Source organism: Xenopus laevis, chromosome 9_10S (genome assembly GCF_017654675.1).
Source record: "Xenopus laevis strain J_2021 chromosome 9_10S, Xenopus_laevis_v10.1, whole genome shotgun sequence".
NCBI classification, from domain to species: domain Eukaryota; kingdom Metazoa; phylum Chordata; class Amphibia; order Anura; family Pipidae; genus Xenopus; species Xenopus laevis.
Window position 1 is genome coordinate 82,842,686 of NC_054388.1, and position 21,815 is coordinate 82,864,500.

The 21,815-nt window shown below is 38.7% G+C and overlaps 1 protein-coding gene across 1 annotated transcript; it reads left to right on the top strand.

The window, feature by feature from the left end:
* Positions 1–1,897: 1,897 nt before the first annotated feature.
* tra2b.S (transformer 2 beta homolog S homeolog) lies at positions 1,898–20,813 on the top strand (the record flags this gene model as incomplete). The annotated part of the gene is given in 9 exon segments (NM_001088933.1): positions 1,898–1,958; positions 9,679–9,824; positions 12,466–12,628; positions 16,540–16,728; positions 18,484–18,599; positions 19,242–19,328; positions 19,555–19,629; positions 19,835–19,908; positions 20,301–20,813. Coding segments are annotated over 9 exon segments (897 nt in total). The 3' UTR covers positions 20,312–20,813.
* Positions 20,814–21,815: the final 1,002 nt, after the last annotated feature.

Below are 21,815 nucleotides of genomic sequence, written 5' to 3' on the forward strand. Positions count from 1 at the left end.
AAGACCCGAAGAGCCGGAAGATGGTCCCTGTGAGCTCCACTGCACTGAATCTGCAAAGAGAGGTAAGTAAAGACATAGGGGCAATTACCGGAGTTTACACGTAGGCTGGGGGGCAGCAGGGGGGACTATGTAGGGTAGGGGGTTTTATGAATAAGGGTTTTGGTTCTACTTTAACATCATGCAGTAGAACCCCATTTCACATTTTTCATAAAAAGTTGTGTGAAAGTGTAAAATCAGGGAAATGCATTAAGCACTATACTTTGTTGGTATAGCAACGTAAACCTACCCCCCCCAACTTCTGCACGGCATATAGATTGGAGGGGGTGGGCACATTTTCTGGCAGTAGAATGGCTATACATGGATTCTGATTCCTCTGAAGTTATGCCGCTGCAGCCATAGCAACGCCTCTCACATTTCCTATTGCTCCTAGATATGAGCTTTTCCTATTGCCCCTAGATATGAGCTATGTTAGAAGACAACATTTATAAGGATCTTATTACAATCCATAAATATAATGTAAAATATCTCCTTATAATACACAAAAGCCATGAATATCTTGTAAATTATATCCTTATAAACGGAGTTCTGATGTCATTTCTGTCACATGACTCACTGAAACTTGTACCCCCAGTTGTAAAAAATGAGGATATTAGAAGTTACTTCGGAGTTCCATGACCTGTATAAAAGCCTTTGGCCTCGTGCTTTTATTTGGTCATGAAACTCCTCGGCAACTTATAATATTCTTATATTTTACAAGAGGGGGTACTTTATTCACTATATAACCTTTTCTTTGTAATGTCATCAGTTACCAGTCTATGCTTAGTGATATAATTTATAGCACTTAACCTCATAACCTGTAAAAAAAGAGTCCTTTCTATATATTTTACAAGTGGCTGTACATCAGGGTTGCCAGGTCTAATTTTCAAAACCAGCCGAAGTCAGCTACAAAATCAGCCCAACACTAGCCAAAAGGTGCTTCAAAAGTATCCCGAAAATAGCACAATATTTGCAGTGAAAAATAAAGTCTGAATGAATGTATGTGAAAATAAACCATTTTCAAATTTTCACTGTTTCGTAATTTTTTCCATGAAGCAAAATGGGACAGATTTACCCGTCACCGGGGGTGTAACTACAGAGGGGTCCCAGGAGGTATAGGGGCCCTAATACATATACAGTTTCAATAAATATTGGTAAAACAGGTCAACCTCTAGACGTTTTGGTGGCCAGCAGATTTTTGGCCCAAAATTGTCGGAAATTGAGGAAAGTCATCCAAAAACGCAAGAATGCTTCAGAGGGACGGGAGACTGGGGTACAGAGCCCAAAATCTGTTAACTTCCAACGTTTAAAGTCAGTCCTATTGCATGCTGGGTATTGTAGTCTTACATTAGACTTGCCAGTGGGCAAATTGTTAAATAAAAACGACATTACCCAACATGCATCGGGAGACAGGCTTGGCACATTAGGGCAAGAAAAAAATTTGGCTGGTTTTAAAGTAGAAACCAGCCAAACGCACAAAATCTGTACCTTGGCTTGTTTGTACTTTCAAAACCGACCCGGGCTTTAAATTAGCCCAATTTGGCTAGAAAACTGCAAACCTGGCAACCCTGATACATTTCCCCTCATGTGGAAGGGATTACTTGGAATTATTCACCATAAGAAAATGTACAAGATTCAAGACTTTCACGATAACTTTGCCTGTTCCTGCTAAACAAATGACAGAGTCCCTTCAATAACTAAAATATAGGACATTTATATTATAGTATTGGATTAGGCAAACGTTCTTAAAAAAAAAAAAAGCTTCAGAAACCAAATAGAGTCTGCGCAAAAGCGTGCGTGAAGCGTTTTACGCCCGGAAGTGTTTTACATCATTTCCTGCGTGTCCAGAGGCCGACGGTATCGCTTTGCTAAACCTGGACGACAAGATGAGTGATAGCGGAGAGCAAAATTATGTCGATCGGGTCAGTAATATGGGGCTCATTTCATTCTTGGCAAGTGCTTAAGTGTTCGCGGTTTGTGCGACGTAACGCTCAGACGTCTCCGATGCATATAGTTGCGCGGAAATGCTTCCCTTAATCCTTGTCTTTGTGATATCGCCGCCTCGAAATGCGGAACTCCTGTCGCCATTTTACATTTGTTATATGCACCCAAAATGGTTTCTTCGCCCTTCTCTAAATCTGTTCTAAATTGCTGTTACGTTCGTGGTTTTATCTTATCTGCGTACTTTTCCTCTATTGGGGGACGCGCGAGCGTTAATCTGAGAAGCTCGGGAGCTGCGCGCTAATTTATCGTTTGTTTCCAGCAGCACGTGTAAAAGGATGGAGATTTGTCTTGCGAAGTATAAGCGCCTGATGTATTATTTAACCCAAACAGAAGTGCCTCTACTTTATGTAACCCGCGCGTATATTCTCCGGATTAGCGCGTTTTTATTCAGACGCGTTCTTTCCGTAGCCCTAGTCGTACTGAACTGTTTGTAAGAAGCATATAACCGTGCCTATATTTACATTGTTTACGACTAGAATGTCATTTTGCCATCAGTATAGACGCTAAACGCCTAAACGTTAATGAGGCCTACATGTGCAAATCTTAATTTAAGTGCTGTTCTGGTATTTTCAATTTTAATTAGGGACACCCAGGCCTGGACTGAGAATTAAAAAAGGCCCTGGCATTTCAGGTACACAGCGGCCCAAACGGCCCCCACCATCCCACTAAACACTGGATTTCTATGGCACCTTATAACAGCCCCTCTGGCATTTGCCAGAACCCACAGATTGCCAGTCCGGGCCTGGGGACACCCTACTGACACCCTACTTAAGGTGGCCATACGTGGAGAGATGCGCACGTTTGGTAATGTCAACGAAACGTAACGTTGCAATAAACACGCAGGGCTTTGCCCGCTTGCATTGAGTCCTGAGTGCCGGTTTCCTTCTTGCTAACGTGTCTCCGATCCCTTCTAACTGTGCACCGGACCAGCTTGTATCTGAGAGGCCAGGGAGTGCTGGTGGGTTTTGGAAATTGGACTCTCCCAGATATGCCCATCTTGAGGTGGGCAATATCGGGCTGATCTGATTGTGGGCCCTAGGGCCCAACGATCGGATCCTAACCATGGCTAATGGGCGGATCGCGGGACCACATCAACGAACAGATGCGGCCGCGATCCGACTGGATTTTTAGTCCCACCCGATCGACATCTGGCCCCATACACTAAAGGTGGCCATACACAGGCCAATAAGCTGCCGACTCGGTCTGTCCGCAGCTTTTATCGGCCCGTGTATGGCCACCTTTAGCCAGGGAGGAATCCTTTGGTTTGAGTACATTGCTTTACCATTAAACAACCAGTAACACCCAAAAGTGTTAAAAAATATTTAAATTCATAATGTACCGGTAGAACTGGTGTTTGCTGCAAGCAAGGAACCCCTTGCACGTTTAATGCGCATTCAATGTGCAAGGGGTTCCTTGCTTGCAGCAGCCTGTGTGCCGTGGATTTCTTCTTTATTGATTCAATTGTTAGGTGGCCGAACCTCTACCACTGAGCACCAGACTTCGCATCTTACATTGGGTGTGCGAGAGCCAGCTTTTGTTCTAGAACTGGTGTTTGCTTCAGAAAGATCTATAGAAATAGGGCTAAATGGCACAGATCTAAACTCTGTAGAACACCATTATATTTTAGTTTATCTGCTAAATAATCCATGCCTTTTCTCCTTTGAATGACTTTCCCATGTCTACGCAGCACCTTGTTTATATAAACCAGGGATCCCCAACCTTTTGATCCCGTGAGCAACATTCAGATGTATAAGGGATGTGATTGGCCATTTTGGTTACCCATATGTGGATTGGCAACCTACATTGAGGCTCTTGTTGTTAGTTTTTATACAAATAAAACTTGCCAACAAACCTGGAATTCAAAAACAAGCTCCTGCCTCCCCTGTCAAGAGCTGGCAGCTTTAATTATCATGTTGGATCGAGGACCGCATCAGTTCGATGCTGCACCTTGGATGTTGCGCTCAGTATCCTCAAACCAGGTGCTAATTTTTGAATACCAGGCTTGGAAGCAAATTTTAATTGCATAAAAACTAAGTATAGTGCCATGCAGAGCCTCCTGTAGGCTGCCAGGCCATATAAGGGCTACCAAATAGCCAATCACAGCCCTTATTTGCCACCGCAAGGGACTTTTTCCTGCTTGTGTTGTTCCCCAATGCTTTTTACATTTGAAAGTGGCTCACGGGTAAAAAAGGTTGGGGAACCCTGCTATAGAGAGTGCACATGTTGTACTTTCATTCAGACTATAACAATTCAATTATAGTTTGTAAAAATAAACACCCAATTTTTACATGTCCAGGGTAACAACACATTATTACGGCGTACGTGCTGGCAGGCAAATGCTCAGGCTGCCAAGAACGTACATGGTACATTAGCAGCTGAGCTTTCTCTCTGCTTCGGCTGCTTTTGCCGCCTCCACAGTGAGTGGGGAGAGAAGACAGCCCCCAGGCAACGAGGCTGGGGGGCTGTCAAGTCAGATCTGAGACTCGATTGTCGCAGATCCGACTTCAAAGTAGCAGACGCATTGCATTGAGTGTCTGCTACTACACTGACCTGCTTCCTGCCTGCAGAGCCGCCCACGCACTTACTACTGCGCAACAACTCTGCAGACACGCTGCCAGGACTCCTCCAGCGATGACATCGATCCTCCTGCTCCAAAAACGGTAAGTGCACGTTTTTTTGCACACTTACCTGCACTTACACATTTACAGTACATTTATACACTTAACACGCACATTTTAGTAAAGATTGTTTTTTTTTTTATTCTAGCACACTTGGTCCCTTTTGTACATTTATTTACATGTATTTGAACACTCAGACAACTTTTATTAGTGCACAAACATTTATACACAAACTCACAAACAGGTGTTTTTTTTTTGTTTTTTTTTACGTATTCATTGTACTGTTATCTTTTGGTAAACTCATGCACTATTTTTTATTTGGGGTCCGCACATGCCTTGGTATATCTATGTCTACTGTTCAGTAGACCCTTGGCATCAATATTTATGGTGTTTTACAATTGAATGTAAGAAATTGGGTGAGATAAATGCAGCCAAATGAAATATTTTTAGGCGATTTTCAGATATGTTAAAACCGTTGCTTTTATCGCCAGATTTAAGAAAGGCTTGCGACTTGGTACTTTGGAGTACAAAGACATGCATACCCAATTTGGATTCGCAGGAATGTGTACTTTCCGAAAATATTTAGTTTTATGGGGTGAACTTACTTTTTTCTACCTTTGCCCACCCCAAAATGATGTAAATGTGTTGATTTTGCAGCACCTGAAATGGCAGACCATATGGGGTCTTCATTTTGGGGCCGCTATATGCCACGTGCTTGGTTACACCTATACATTTTAGGTATCAAACTGTTCAGAGGACCCCATATTTGGGGTGATTTATCTTGATACTCAATAGTATGTGGGACATACGATGCTGCATGGTGGACGTTTTGAGGTGATTTTTTGAAAATGTCCCTAAAATCGCCAATTTTAGGAAAGTTTTGCAGCTTGGTGCTTTGGAGTAGAAAAACATGCATACCCAATTTGGATTCGGGGGAATATGTACTTTCCGAAAATATATGGTTTTCTGGGGTGAACGTACTTTTTTCTAACTTTGACCCCCCCCCAATCTATGTAAATGTGTTGATTTTTGCAATATCTGGAATTACAGAACTAATAGCTCAAATGGGGTGTTTACATTTTAGGGCCCCTATATACCACATGTTTAGGTAAACCTATACATATTGGGCATCAAACTATTCAGTGGACCCAAGGATTTCATATTTGGGGTGTTTTACATTCATATGTGTGAGAGATATGATGCTGTAGAGTGGAAGCTTTGAGGTAATTTTTCAAAAAAAATCCCCAATTTCTATAAAACATAACTTTAGGAAACGATTGCAACTTGGTTGGTTGGAGTACAAAGATATATTTACCCATTTTTGATTCACCAGAATCTGTTCTTTCTAATAATGGGTAGTTTTCTAGGTTAAATCTATTGTTAGTGGAATGTTTGGCCTTGAAATGCCATTTGGGGATCGGTGCTTTGGAAATTTGTTAGTGTACTGCTTAGAGATTTTGATCTATACAAGTGAGAAATCTCCATAAAACTATATATTGCCGCATTCAGGAGACATAGACCTTTCCAAATCGGCTGTGTTCTCGTACATAAAATAAATGATGATTCTGATATGTGATTCTTCTTTGTGAAACGTTATTTGTTTTTCAATTTTTTACACTTAGAAGCCTATTTTTTTTTTTTTACAGAAGTAGAATTACACCGAAATTGTTACATATTTTGAAAGTTCAGTTTGTCCTGGAAAAAATACATTGTTTTACTGGATAAACTAAAAGACCACCCCAGGAAGGCCCTTAAATTGAAAGAGTACAAAATGTCTAAAAACTGCTTGGCAGTAGATATTCGCATCTAGGACAAAACGGCTGGCAGGGAAAGGGTTAAAGGGGTTGTTCACCTTCCAACACTTTTCCAGTTCAGTTGCTTTCAGTTAGCTCACAATAACACTAAAAACTTTTTCCCTTACTCTATTAAAATACTTCCCATTTGTCACAACTAGATTGCGTTGCACTATTTGCTTTCAATCTGTGGAATCCAAAATAATATGTATAAATAACAATGTATGTTTATTTTTGGAACCTCAGATAGTGTTTATGCACCATTTCTAATTAAGCCCAACTGATTGAGCTCACGTCAATAGGGGGGTGGGTGGTGTAAAAAGGGGTATAAATGTCTTGCATATATCTTCATTGAATTTCATCTGCCACTTAGTCGCCCAGACTGCAAACTTGTCAAAATCCCTCTGCAAGTATACACATCCTGGAAAAAATGCATTAGCTCAGTGATCTCCAACCAGTGGCTTGCAAGCAGTATATTGCTCACCAACCCCTTGGATGTTGCTCCCAGTGACCTCAAAGCAGGTGCTTTTTTTTTAATTCCTGGCTTGGAGGCAAGTCTTGGTTGCATAAAAACCAGGTGTACTGCCAAACATTCTTGTAAGCTGCCAGTCCACATAACGACTACCAATACCCAATCACAGCCCTTACTTGGCACCCCCATGGATTTTTTTCCATGCATTTGTGGCTCACCAACTCTTTTTACATTGGAATGTGGCTCATACAAACAGCTTGTCTATATCACCCTCCTGATTCATTCTTTTCATTCAAATATTTATTATGTTAAGGTTACAAAAGAAATAGTTGTTAAATATAGCAATATACATTTTCTCATAAATCGATATTTAAGTAATATTTTCCATGGAACAGAATGCTAACAATGCTTTATGGATTTAGATCATAATAGGACAACATCGCATTAGTATAATATGGGCACTCTTGCTATAGAGTGTTCTTAGCAGAGATATGTTCACTACTTAAAGGGATTCTGTCTTGATTTTTATGGTGTTTTTATTTAATTACACTTTTTTTTACACTCCAAATAATTCACTCAAGTAATATTTAATTCCTAACCCAACATTTTTTTTTTTTTTTTTTTTTTTTTTAGTTGTAATATTGGTGTGTAGGCAGCCATCTCAGGTAATTTTGCCTGGCCATGTGCTTTCAGAAAGAGTCATTTCTGCACTATGGAACTGCTTTCTGACTGGCTATTGTTTCTCCTACTCAATGTAAATGAAGGAGTCACAGCAGGACTTTCTTTTACTATTAAGTGCTCTTCTTATATCTACCAGAGAACTGCTATCTGTTTACCTTCCCATCGTTCTGCTGTTGGGGGGGGTGTGATATCACTCCAACTTGCAGTAAAGAGTGACTGAAGTTTATCAGCCACAAGTCACATGATTGTGGGAACCTGGGAAACTGACAATATGTCTAGCCCTATGTCAGATTTAAATCTGACAAAAATGAAATATAAAAAAAAATCAGTTTACTCTTTTGAAAAATTGATTTTAGTACAGAAGTACTTAATAGTATCCCTTTAAAGTGCCCTCCCCATAACAAACGTCTCGCACAATAAGTATCATACTCCAAGTAGATTGTACCATGGACAGCCTTCTTCTGTACACAAATCCATGCACATGTACAAATAGAATTACCAAGACTAGCAGCCCTTTGTTTAAAAAGCAAACATTTATGCACTGTACAGACCGCTGTGGTTAAAAACCAATAGGTACCATTAACTCCAACTCCACTGTCCAAGCTCCTACTTATTTAATCATAAGTCTCTGTCTTTCATAAAGAAATGCTGACTATTACTTCTTGTTGTAACCAGCATGGGTATTGTGTTGTAGATTGTAATCCCATTTTAAAACTGAAGTAAAGGTAGAATCAGTGTGGGGCACCAATTTGTTATGCACCCTTCAGTAATTCTAGTTGTCATTTTGTAGGTTACAGTGATCCTGTTTTTCCTTGGCCTTTAAATATTGAATTTACTTTAGCGTTACTCTGTCACAGCACCAGAGAAAAGAAATCCACAAAAAATGGTGTGGCTAAAACTACACTATGCACTCCAACAGACGCTATTCTGTGTCAGCCTATGACAACTTCTGTACATTTTAATATATATTTTTAATTGAGCACACTCTCAACATTTTGAGATACAAAAAAGAGCTTGGTATTATTCCTTGCAAGTCTATACCTTATATAATTCTACCCCTTTATTAGTGCGTTTTTTTTTTTTTTAATTTTAAAACTCTTGCATGCTATTATCATCTACCACTAGCATGCATTTAAAACAACAGTTTCCTTCTCTACCCTATCCATGGAAGTTTCTGCTAGTTTTTTTTACATAATTTTGCAATGTTTTGTTTGATATCTATTCCTTATGTTGGATTATTCATAGCTTATGAAAGCAGTATCTGAAGTAATTTGTTAGCATGAGAGAGGATTTATGTAGTCCAAAACGTTGCTGTGATCTTGCCAGATGTGAAATAAGTGATTTTTAGAAATGCCGCAATCCTTGCAATATAGGACTCATCTCTGGCTATTCATAACAACCTTTTCATGCAGCTTCATAACATCAGCTTTCCCCATAATTAAATTACTGATAAAATTTAGACATTAAGTATTTTAATACTATGTTTTTTTTTTATAATTCCAGATGTCATTAGTTTTGATCCTAAAAAAAAAATTAAACTTCATCCTGTTCTTTTTCTGTTAAGGTTAATATTGAAGAAGGAAAATACAGAAGTCGTCATTTGACAAGTTTAATAAATGAGAATTATTTGAAGCTCAGAAATAACTGAAGCTGAAATTATGAGAGAAAAAATGCATGCTAATTTCAGAACTGAAGTCCTAATTTTAGAATATTAAGAAATTTGTGTGAAGTGGGGAAGATGAAAAGAAGTCAGAATTTGAAAATGAAGAATGAAGAAAAGAAATTAAAATGAAGTTAAGATAAGAAGTAATCTGGAATCAGAAAGCACTACGCTAAGTAATTACTAGTCTGTTTCTGTGTCCCTGTATAATACTAAACTACATATGCATGCATTATTTCTATATCAGTCTATACAGGGTAGACAAATTTTAGGGAACATATTCAAATTAGGTTTTTTTAAAATTTTAGCAGACTTTTCATGCAAAATACTCCCTTTAATTCTAGTCTTTTGAACTGCATCTTTATTTGTTTTGTACAAACATTTTTTTTTATTTAACTTAATATCTGTATTTAGGAATCAAGATCTGCGTCACGGAGTGGAAGTGCACGACAGTCTGGCAAGTCTGCAAGTCCGTCCCCGAATCGCTCAGCTGCCCGATCTCGTTCAAAAGAGGGATCCAGACGTTCCAAATCAAAATCCCGATCCAGATCTCATTCAAGGTGTGTAAAGTAAACATTCCTGGAAAATATCCCACTGAGAACCAGAAAAAAATAATTTACATTTTTCTTTTCATTTTAAACAAATTTCATACAATATCCTTGTAATCGTGCATTAAAACCTTTGGAGTTTACCAGGTTCAAAGGATTTTGAGTGTCCAAAGTAGCCTTCCCCCCTATTTTTCCTGTTAATTCATAACACATACTTTGGATTGCTGTCAGTTACCCGAACTTAAAGGAACGGTAACAGCAGAAAATGAAAGCTTGTTAGTACAAAGTGAATTTTCGAATATCTGCTATGTAACCTGTGCCGTTTCTTCTTTTTTTTTTCAATGAATGGCTGCATAGCAGCTTGTTTATATAAACTATAGTAGTGTTTCTGAAGCAAATCCAGTACATCATATTTTAATTACATTAAAATACTTTTTGTTTGTTACTGTTCCTTTAAGGACATAAAAACAATACAATAGTCGCAATACAAAACTAGATATTACATGGCATCTCATAAACAAATGCTTTCACCATCAGAATTTAATATTCAGCCGTGTACCATTTTTTGCTCCCATTATTTATGGTTTGGTGGGTGCAGCTCCTCTTTAGGGGGAACAATCCCTATAGATCAAAAACTGTATGACTATATAGGTGCATTGTGATTCTGTAGGAATATGCTATGGTAATGCATGGTTGTAGACCTATGAGTAAAAACACAATAAACAGTTTTCGTATGACAGAATCCCTTTCAGGAGAGGTGTCGGGGAGAATTTACCTGCCCATTGTTCTGTTAATAGGCTAATCCCGTGGGTGAGTTGAGATTTGACCTCATTCCACGTTGCATTGCTTAAAGGGATTCTGTCATGATTTTATGATTTCGTTTTTTCGAAAAACAAATAATTCTCTCTACCATATAAATTTAATTCTTGAACCAACAAGTGTTTTTTTTTTAGTTGTAATATTTTTGTGTAGGCATGCATCTCAGGTCATTTTTTGGTCATGTGCTTTCAGAAAGAGCCAGCACTTTAGGATAGAACTGCTTTCAGGCAAGCAGTTTCTCCTACTCAATGTAACTGAATGTGTTGCAGTGGGACCTGGATTTTTACTACTGAGTGCTGTTCTTAGATCTACCAGGCAGCTGTTATCTTGTGTTAGGGAGCCGCTATCTGGTTACCTTCCCATTATTCTGTTGTAAGGCTGCTGGGGAAGGGGGGTTGATATCACTCCAACTTGCAGTGCAGCAGTAAGTAAAGAGTGACTGAAGTTTATCAGAGCACAAATCACATGACTGGGGACAGCTTGGGAAACTGACGGTATATCTAGCCCCATATCAGATTTCAAAATAAAATCTAAAAAAAGTTTGCTCTTTTGAGAAACTCGTTTCAGTGCAGAATTCTGCTGGAGCAACACTATTAACTGATTTGTTTTGGGGAAAAAAACATGTTTTCCCATGACAATATCGCTTTAAAGGATAAGTAAACCTTTTAAATAAGTGAATGTAAAATTGACGAGGGGATTATTCTAAGCACTTTTATAATTTACATTCATTATTTTTTTTATTCCAAGGTATTAAGGGATACATGTGCTGTTAATATGAATGAATTTTGTTACAGCAGCACCACCTGCTGGTCAGTTTCCCACCAGTCTGACCAAGTAGTCAAGGAAGTTATCAGGAAAAAGAAAGGCTGCTCTGATGTTCTTCTGCTTAGAAAAAAAAATAGAAACCTTTCTCACATCTTTCCTAAGCAGAAGAATATCAGAGCAGCCTCTTTCTTTCTCCCGAAAACTTCCTTGACTACTTGGTGGTCAGACTGGTGGGAAACTGACCAGCAGGTGGTGCTGTTGTAACAATTCATTCATATTAACAGCACATGTATCCCTTAATATCTTGGAATTAAAATAAAATAAAAAATTAATGTAAATTACAAAAGTGCTTAGAAAAACACTCATACATTCACTTGTTTTAAATATTTATCCTTTAAGGAAAGTGAGATTAAAGCTTGTCAGAGCACAATGCTGAGGGATCTTGGGCAATAAAGAAACCGGTTTAGCCTTATGTCAAATTAAACTAAATAATTAATCTAATAAAGTCTGCAAGTTGGCTGGGTGAAATAATACTAATATCGCAACAAAATGCCCCACGCATCTCCTATGGGACTGGAGCACCCAATGTGAGCAACTGTGTTTGGGCGCATGATAAGCAAGTGTCTCAGCTCACTGACATAGGCTTGGTTGACGTTTCTCTTAATCATTTTTTAAACTTCCTTTACATTTTTTCCCATAAATATGTATTACGTTAAATAGCTAAATTATTCAGTGTAAAAATAAAAACTGTGTAAATAGATAGACTTTTGAATCTGAGCTGTATGTTAAGAATCCATTGTAAACTCACTGAACAGTTATGTCCCATGTGGCCCCCCTTAAAGTCGATGACTAACTCATAGTTGAAAAGCAGGACGTTGGATTCTGTTCTATTAGACATCCAGTCACTCCAGCCTTTATAGATTACATTTTTGCCTAACTACTTTAGAAACATTTTTATTTCCCGTACAGCCTATTTACCCAGTTTTTATATTTACATTAAACTGTTCATTTAATGTAGCTGACTATAATAAAGGCTACTCAATTTTAACCAAATCTTTTGTGTCTTTAGGTCTAGATCAAGAAGAGGTTCTCGAAGACATTATACAAGGTCACGCACTCGCTCTAGGTCTCGGAAAAGATCAAGGAGCCGGTCACACAGTAGAGAATATAGAAGGCGTCACAGCCATAGTCACTCTCCTATGTCTTCTCGGCGAAGGCATATTGGAAACCGGGTATGTGACATCTGTTCATTTGCAGAAAGATTTTAATGCATTTTACTTTGACATGACATTGGCAATAGCAGTATTTACAGTTTTCAAAATCTTCTTCATTGAATAAAAGAAGGAAAACAACTGAATAGCAAGACTGCCACTGATTTAACTTAAAGGGGATAATGAAAAAAATATACACAATTTACTCCCAGTTCACACATCTGTCAAAAACAATTGATTTCTACTTTTTCCAGTACAGAGAAGACTCCTTTGTTTTAAATCTTATGAGATTTCATTAGAAAGGCAGTCTTTTCTAGATATATACCTGCATTGGTAAGCTTAGTCAATAGTTAGCACTCATTGCCTTAGCCAGTGTGCCCCCCCCCGACTATGTACATTTTTGTTGCCAGTGAAATTGTCATGCAGATTGTTTCATTTGCATAGAACCAATTTGGCTGATATAATCTAGGCAGTTAGATCAATGCAATTCGAGTCACCATTTATTTTTAACAAAAGCAGACAGAATGTGTCCTAAATTTTGGGCACCCCTTAAAAAAGTTTAAGTATGGGTCTGTTTGTTTATTATTTAATACAGGTATAACATAAATTCAAACCTGAATTACCATATAGCATACAGTATGTAAGGTACAAAGTATTGGGCCACTTTATATAACCGAAAGCTTGCTTTTAGCATCATGTTTAAAGGACCAGTAACATCAAAAAAAATGTTTAAAAATAAACAGAGACAAATGAAACTTTATTAAGAAATAACTTACAGAAAGTCCACTTCTGCTCCTCTTCAGAAAAGGCGACCATCCATACTGGATCGATTTCTCCTCTCTGGCTATTCACTGACAGGCATCTCCTTCATCCTCCTCCCGGTATCCAGCAATAGCAGTGTCACAAGTGGGGAGTCTGGCTAGTGATGCTAAAATCCTGGCTAAGGTCTTAGCTTGACTCTTGTCCCCAATTCTTCCAGCTATTATTCACCCAGATCAGTCAGGGTTTATGCCGTGTAGATCAACAAATGTTAACCTAAGACGGCTTTACACTAATCTGGTAATTGAACACAACAACTCGAGCGAAAGGGTCATTGCCTCACTAGATAATGAGAGAGCTTTTGAGTGGGCCTACCTCTGCTTTACCATCGCATACTTCGGGTTTACTACTAATTTCATGAAATGGACAATAGCCTTATACAATGCTCCTAAAGCCTACATGGTTTCTACTACATGGTTTCCCTTAACTTTGCCCTCTCCCGGGATACAAGGCAGGGATGCCCATTATTCCCCTTGCTCTTTGCCATCGCTATGGAACCTCCAGCTTGCCTAATCCATGAGTCCCCTAACACTGTCTGCCTTAAATTGGGCCTCCAAACAGAGAAATTGTCTTTATTTGCAGATGATACTCTCCTATACCTGGCCAACCCCACTTCAGACTTGGATACGGCACTGTCCATTATAAACACCCATACGAGATACTCTGGTCTAAGAATTAATTGGTCAAAATCCACTTTCTCTATAGACAGCCCATGCACAGGCAGGCCTGAAGGAGCTACAATTGCCCCATATCCTTTGAATATCTTGGGATTACAGTCCATAATGACCTTAAACAATTCACTGACCTTAATCTCCAACCCAAATGCACACTTTGGAGAATAAAATTAAAGCTTGGGACAATTTGCCTCTATTCCTAGTGGGACCTATTAACTTGTTCAAAATGATCATGCTACCAAAGTTTCTGTTTATTTTCCGTCAAACTCCTGTCCGTATCCTCTCACTATTTTTTTATTTATTTTTTTCCAAAGACTCAAACCATTGTTGCCTCAATTATATTGGGTCTACCCAACCCAGGGTCAAAGCAATAAAACAACTCCCCACAGCACCCAACATGTTTCTGTGCTACCTAGTAGTTAGGCTGGCAACAGCATGGTGGTGGGCCTCCCCAATATGGGATAACCCAGCTAACACTTTGGAGGCCTGAGTGATGGGCTCATACGAAGGACTTAAAAACCTATTATACAGAGGTACTAAACACTCTCCCAACACCACATTGCTAATGAAAGCCGTGGTGCAGGCCTAGCACACAGCGTTTCATTTATTCCCAAGACTCCCTAACCACATGTTCCCTTTGCCCAACTGTGGTGTAATCCGATTTTACCACAATTACAAACATCCTCAACTGTGGGCCAGCTTCAATATTAAATATGTTAAGGATGTTGGTGTTAATGGTGGTATATGTGACTTCCAGTACCTTAAGGACAAATAAGGACAAGTTCCAAGTCCCCAATCGTTCAGGTTTTTTCAGCTAAGACATGCCTTGTCGCTCAAGCGAGAGGACATGCTATTGATACATCCTCAAGGCGTATAGAAGATGGGGCCCATAATCCTCCACTTCCCAAACCATTGTCCACGTTCTATGCCTAACTGAACTTAGCCTACCAAGTCTCAGAACTCACTCCCCTCCAACAATGGTCACAGGATATTCGTCGTATAAATGAGGATCTCTGGCTAGATATTCTGGACTGCCATCATGAGTATCTGGTTGGGGCTTGAGACAAACTACTCCAATTCAAAGTTCTATATAGAACTTATCTCACCCCTTCAAGACTGCACAAAATCTCACCACAATACTCTGAGGAATGCCCTAAGTGCCACCATGCTGCTGCAAATTTTATAAACACGGTTTGGTCTTGCAACAAAATAAACTGTTCTGGAACTCTGTTTCTGAATACACATCTGAGGTTGTAAATACTCTAATCCAACTTGAACCGTTGATCCTGTTGCTTAATCAAGTAGACATCTTCGCTCCAACCAGAGCAATGACAATCCTTCTAGCTATCCTCTATACCACTGTCAAAAAGTGTATAGGTATGAAATGGAAAGCGCAGGATCCCCCTTCACTGTGGCAAAAACAGCTTAATTTGATGATCCCTCTGTATAAATAAACTAATCTACATTAGAAGAGGCTGCCCTGAAAAATTCAAGAAAACTTGGTACCCATGGATAGAAGCTCAACCGCATATTATAGAGTAATGCAATGTGTAAGTAATTGGAAGAAGGACGCACAAGTGCCCCAACATTTCTTAAAGGAGAAACAAACCCGTAACAAAACCCCCCCCCCCCCAGCCTAGGTGTTACCCGGGGCAAATGCCCCTAACTTTTTACTTACCCCTCGGTGCAGATTCTGTCCCCCGCAGTTCATGGCAGCCATCTTCTTTTCTTTGTTAAACTTTGGAAGCAGACCGTTGTTGGGGGAAAAATTTAAAATTCCAGACCATAAAAGGTTAAATACAAGTTCATACTAAAAAGAGAGGTTCAAGATGGTCCACAGTAGTCTTTCTTTGTCAAAATTATTAAAACAATTTAAAAGTTATGTAGGTCTTACGTAACCATTATCTGCATCTCCCATAAGACCTACCCACAACTGTTTTATCTGGTGTAAAGCATCTACAATGTATGGCTTTTCTGTTTGGCATTTCAGCTGTACCAAAACCGTTTTTTGGGGCTTTGTCACAGTCGTCCTTGTTCTCTACCAAGACAACGGCGTCTCAAATGCAGATTCAGTCTTGCTTCTGGGAGAAATCATCCCTCCAAACCACCAGTCACACACATTCTCAGCAGGGTCCTGATTACGTTTTTTCTGTGGCAGTAGAAGTTGGAATAAACAGAATTCCTCTCGTAACTGGAGATGTCAAATTCCTCCTGCTCCTTTTTAAATCTTAGAGACACAAACTGCTTAGGGTCAAGAGCTTGTCAAAGCAAGGTATATGGGGAACAGTCTTCTATTCCTGTATATTCCTTACCTTGGATGCAATATGGTGAACCTCTGTAGTCATCAATAATATACCTTTCAGAGGAGAACATATTTCCTCATATAGATAGATGGTGTCCGTGACTGGCTTGAACTTTTTATTTTCTCCCGCCCTTTAGGCAAATCCAGATCCTAACTGCTGTTTGGGAGTATTTGGTTTGAGTCTATATACTACAGAACGTGATCTGAGAGAAGTCTTTTCTAAATACGGTCCACTTAGTGACGTTTCCATAGTGTATGACCAGCAGTCAAGACGTTCAAGAGGATTCTCTTTTGTATATTTTGAAAATGTTGATGATGCGAAAGAGGTGAGTAAAATGTATTTGGTTTTTTTAATCTTTTTCTTAAAGCCTTGTACCCTCGGTACTGATCCGAGTCTGGCAGTGTTAATTGGCTGGAGAAGGCTTGTCAATTATAAGAATACTGCAGGCAGCACAAGCTTGAAGCATCATAAGTATGAAGTCCCTTTTATTAGGGCAGTGCACTGCATTGATAAAACTGATGCCATTGCTTTAATCTTTTAAGCCGGTGTTGCTTGTCATCCTTAAAGCTGTTGATTTCATAAAGATAAATCCAAACACCAGGCAAAGTCCAGTGCACTACATCAATTAGGAATGATCTAAAAAAAATAAACAAAGAATTAAGCTAAAAATACTAACTTTTCTGTTTTTGGGTTCTGTATAAGACCAAGGCCATTTGTCCCTCAAAATACTCCCAGTTGCTAATTTTTTCTTTTTCTTCTGACAACTGTTTATTGAATTTATTTTCAAATACATATTCGCTTAACAGAAAACAGCAGGCCAGTTACAAGTCAAATGTTCTTAATAAAGGTGGATGCTAAAATGTCCATCTCTGATTGTAGGGGTCTCCTCTAATTTCAAATTAATGCTTTTTGGAGGAAAAAAATCACCATTGTTGTTGCCCAAAGTAACCAATCAGCAATTTGATTTCAACAGTTCCCTACAAAGATCTGATTGGTCGCTATGGACAATATCACTGGTGATGTCTGTCTCCAATGTTTTACACAGCATGATAAATAGGCCTCTTTGTAGCAATTTGTATGAAAATGTAGGAAGATACCCTGGAGTCTACAGTGTTCGGGAAGGAATATTGACAACCCAAATAGTTTGGATGGTGTTGGTTATGGAGACGTGTTTAGAAGCATGCACATTTTGGATTGGGGGGATTAATAGGCTGGATATAGGAATATATTCTTGACATTTGTATTTTTTATTAGGACTGAAAATTCTATATAAAAAATTTCTATATAACCGGCAAAATATGGCTTTTGAGGAGCTTATAATGTCGGGAATTCAAGGATCTTGACTGCATTATTTCCAGAGGGGTTATTAACTACCAGGCAGTGACTAGTTTGGCAAACTCATACATACATACATACATACATACATACATACATACATACGTTGGAGTCTGTTTTAAGTTTATCCAACTCGTGACATTTAAAGGAAATTTGAGTCCGGATTCAGTTGTGCTCGCTAGAGTTTGAAGATACGAGGAGGTTTAATCCCATGTGTCTCTGAACTTTGGTGCTTAAATATTTATTGAATTAAACTCCGGTAAAGTTGAATTGTGCTGATGTCTAGCGTTAGCGCATCTAATGGGAAATGATGGATTTCAGTTTATCCTAAGGCCTGAAAAAACCTGTGTGGATTTAAATATTGCCTTTTTATTTATGGTGACTTTGGTGGGATTTTCAATAATTTATATTTTAGGGCCTATGGGCTGGGGGTTTAAGTCCCAATTTTTGAATTTCTCATTTCTAATGCTGAAGATTGTTAAGTATTTTTGCATCTCCATTAGGCATTTGTGAATGTCAAATTCTTTTGAGAACTGCAGGATTCATGGGAAAGTACATGTGTGGGCACAGCAGCTGCAGGTGTCTATGAAGCTATGGAACCTCAGTGCTTTTGAGGCTTACAGTTTGGCCTGATAAAGCAGGAATCATGAAGCTTTTTACATGCACTTGAAATGCTGAGCTCTTGCACAATTTAATATATATATATATATATAATCCTATACAACATTTTTGTTTTTCAAAAAAGGCAAAAGAACGTGCTAATGGCATGGAACTTGATGGACGACGGCTACGTGTTGATTTCTCAATAACAAAACGGCCCCATACACCTACACCAGGAATCTACATGGGAAGACCAACATAGTAAGTGTAATGTTTAGTTGGAGCTTGTCATGTCTTATGACTGTCATACCTATAATAATTTTAGGTAAAAAAAGGATTATAACAAATATTTACTGCTTTTTATATGCCCATTTGTTTAATAGTTCACTTATAAATTAGGGATAGTTAAACCTGAAAAATGTGTCAGACACATTGAAGTCAGTGGGGTGTTTGACAGGATTTTTTTTAAAGGGGAAACTATCATGAAAATGAAAATATAATATAAGTTTGCTCATACTGAAATAAGAAACTTTCTAAATACAATCAAATATTCTGCATTGTTTCTGAACTAATCAAGTTTATGTTCACTATCCCTCTCTCAGCACCTGTTTCTCTTCATTCTGTCTTCATGTGCAGCAGTTGGGTGTCAGATATTCCTTGACAGTTAAAGCCAATTTATCTTATTGGGGGGGGGGTTCCTTTCCTAGCAGATGAATTAGAGCTCACTCAAATAACGGATTCCAGAACAAACACAGACTTGAGTGTCGCTACTATTGTATTTTCTGTTACTCAGACATTTGCAGATCTATAGAGAGAGAGATACCTGTATTCATGAAATATAAACCACTATGTTAATGGCATTTATTTTTATTTTAATCTTGACCAAACGTTAATTCACTTCAGTGGCAGTTCACGGCGCAGAGATTCTTACGATCGGGGATACGACCGAGGGGGATATGACGACAGAGACTACTACAGCAGATCCTACAGGTAATGCAATCGTTTGTTCACATTTTTTTCAACTTGCTTTCATTTTAACGATTACTCCCTCCCCCAGGACATGAGGCTTTGACTTGAATTAACCTGACAGTCAGTCCATGGTGGTCCAGTCGTGATTAGGACTGCAGTTGAGTGGTGAAAGGAGAACTAGACCCTAAAATTGAATAGGGCTAAAAATGCCATTTGTTTTTTGTAATTTGCATGATCTGCTTTACAGAGGGGGAGGAGGTGGTGGTGGAGGAGGAGGAGGAGGAGGATGGCGTGGAGGACAAGACAGAGACCAGTTTTCTAGGTAATGTATAAATACGGAAAAGAGCTACTGCTCTCTCACATCTCTACCAGACACATGAATTACTTTTATATTTTTTTAGCACTGCATATTACTGGAGGCCTTAACTCCTTATTTAATTTTAATAAAGTTAGAATATATATATTTTTTTTTTTTACAAATGATCTTTTTCGTGACACTTTTATAATGTAGTGTTCTTATTATACAGGAGGAGGTCTCCTTCTCCATATTATAGCCGCGGTGGCTACAGATCTCGCTCTAGATCACGTTCATACTCTCCACGTAAGTATTTGACAATTTATTAATATTACGAAAACAAGAAATAGTGGGAAGGACAAGTCTGAGTTGGGGATGTGCACAGCAGAGAGAAAAGGCATGACTGCTGAGATGAAGGATCTGCCATTTCTGGGAAATAATTCTATCAATACTGTATTTATTGTGGTTCATGTATCCCACAGATTTAGTCCCACCTTTCACAACTTTCTGCCTGTTACCATTGGCTGATACCTTAGCGATGGAACAGGTCTGCACCCATTTATAAAGTGCAGCAGAACATTCAAAGGCAATATCTCCCAAAAATGTCATCTCTTCTTTTGTAATTGGTGGGGAAAGCTCATATTTACCATAGCATGTGAATATGAAATATTAATTATGACTAAATTCATCTTTTGCAGGTCGCTATTGAAAGCTGGTGACTTGATCCCTTCTATGACATGTTTTGGTAAACTACAAACTTGTAGGCTTTTTGTGCCGCCATGAAGATATAATTGCATGTGTTTTTATAGTCTGACTTGTGACTGCTACAAATGTTTCTGTAGTTGCAGCAATTTCTGTCATTTTGCCTCCTTTTCACCCTCAATATCTGAGTTCAAGCAAAAATAAAGCAAACTTTGATTTTTTTTTTTTTTTTTTGTTTTTATTCTTCCACATTATATGAGCACTGAATCTCTTCATGCACGTATCTATGTAAAAGCATTTTAGAAGCAGAGATTGTTTAAATGTGCTTTGGACTTATGGCCCCAGTGACTTCAATATTCTATTTTTATAGCGTGAGGCTTAATTAGCAGTTGGCCTCCTGCAGGTTTATTTGCCTTCCTCTCATCTGTTCCCCTTTTATTATGATTAATGTGGCTAAAATGAACATACCTATTAGTAAAACTGCATATTAAATGATGTTTTAAGTACAACACAAGAGTAAAGGGTCATCTTTATATGTCCTACGTTTCCTGCAGCTTCTCATTATACATATATACTAGCAGATAAACAATTTCATCAGTTGGTGCTTCATGTGTTTTGTTACAGAGACCGATCACCCTAACATATAATTCCCGAAACCCATTTTATGATGTTAATCAAGTGAAATAAACTTTACTTGCACTATAAAAATCATTTAAATCTAGGGTTGCCACCCTCGGCCAATTGCCAATCGCCACAGCATAGCCCCACCCCCAATAATCATTGACCCACCCCATTACATCATGACCCCACCTGGAGTTACCTGGGGAAAGGTGGCATCCCTATTTTAATCTTGTTTCCTTCAGTCTGGGAAATCACAATCACAGTAGGCAGGCAGGTGCCATTTAACACTGTTATTAAAGGAGAACTAAACTCTAACAATGAATAGGGCTAAAAATGCCATATTTTATATAATGAACTTAATGCACCAGCCTAAAGTTTCAGCTTGTCAATAGCAGCAATGATCCAGGACTTCAAACTTTTCACAGGGGGTCACCATCTTGGAAAGTGTCTGTGACACTCACATAGGGTTGCCACCTTTCTAGAAAAAAATACCGGCCTTCCTATATATTTATTTTTTCCCTATTAATAACATTGGAGTCAATCATCTTTTTTTTACTGGCCAGGCCAGTAAAATACCGGCCATGTGGCAAACCTAGACACTCTCATGCTCAGTGGGCTCTGAGCAGCTGTTGAGAAGCTAAGCTTAGGGGTCGTCACAAATTATGAAGCAGAAAATGAGATTGGCCTGTAATATAAACTGATGCTACAGGGCTGATTATTAAAGTCTGATGCTAATTGCACTGGTTTCTGTGCTCTTTAGTTATTGACGGCACCAGTCAATGGTTTCTTTTCTTAAAATGCCTTTATTAGGGCATGGACTCTGACCCCAAACAATTGGCCATGTCCTCATAAAGGCATTTTAAGAAAAGAAACTGGTGCATCAGATTAAA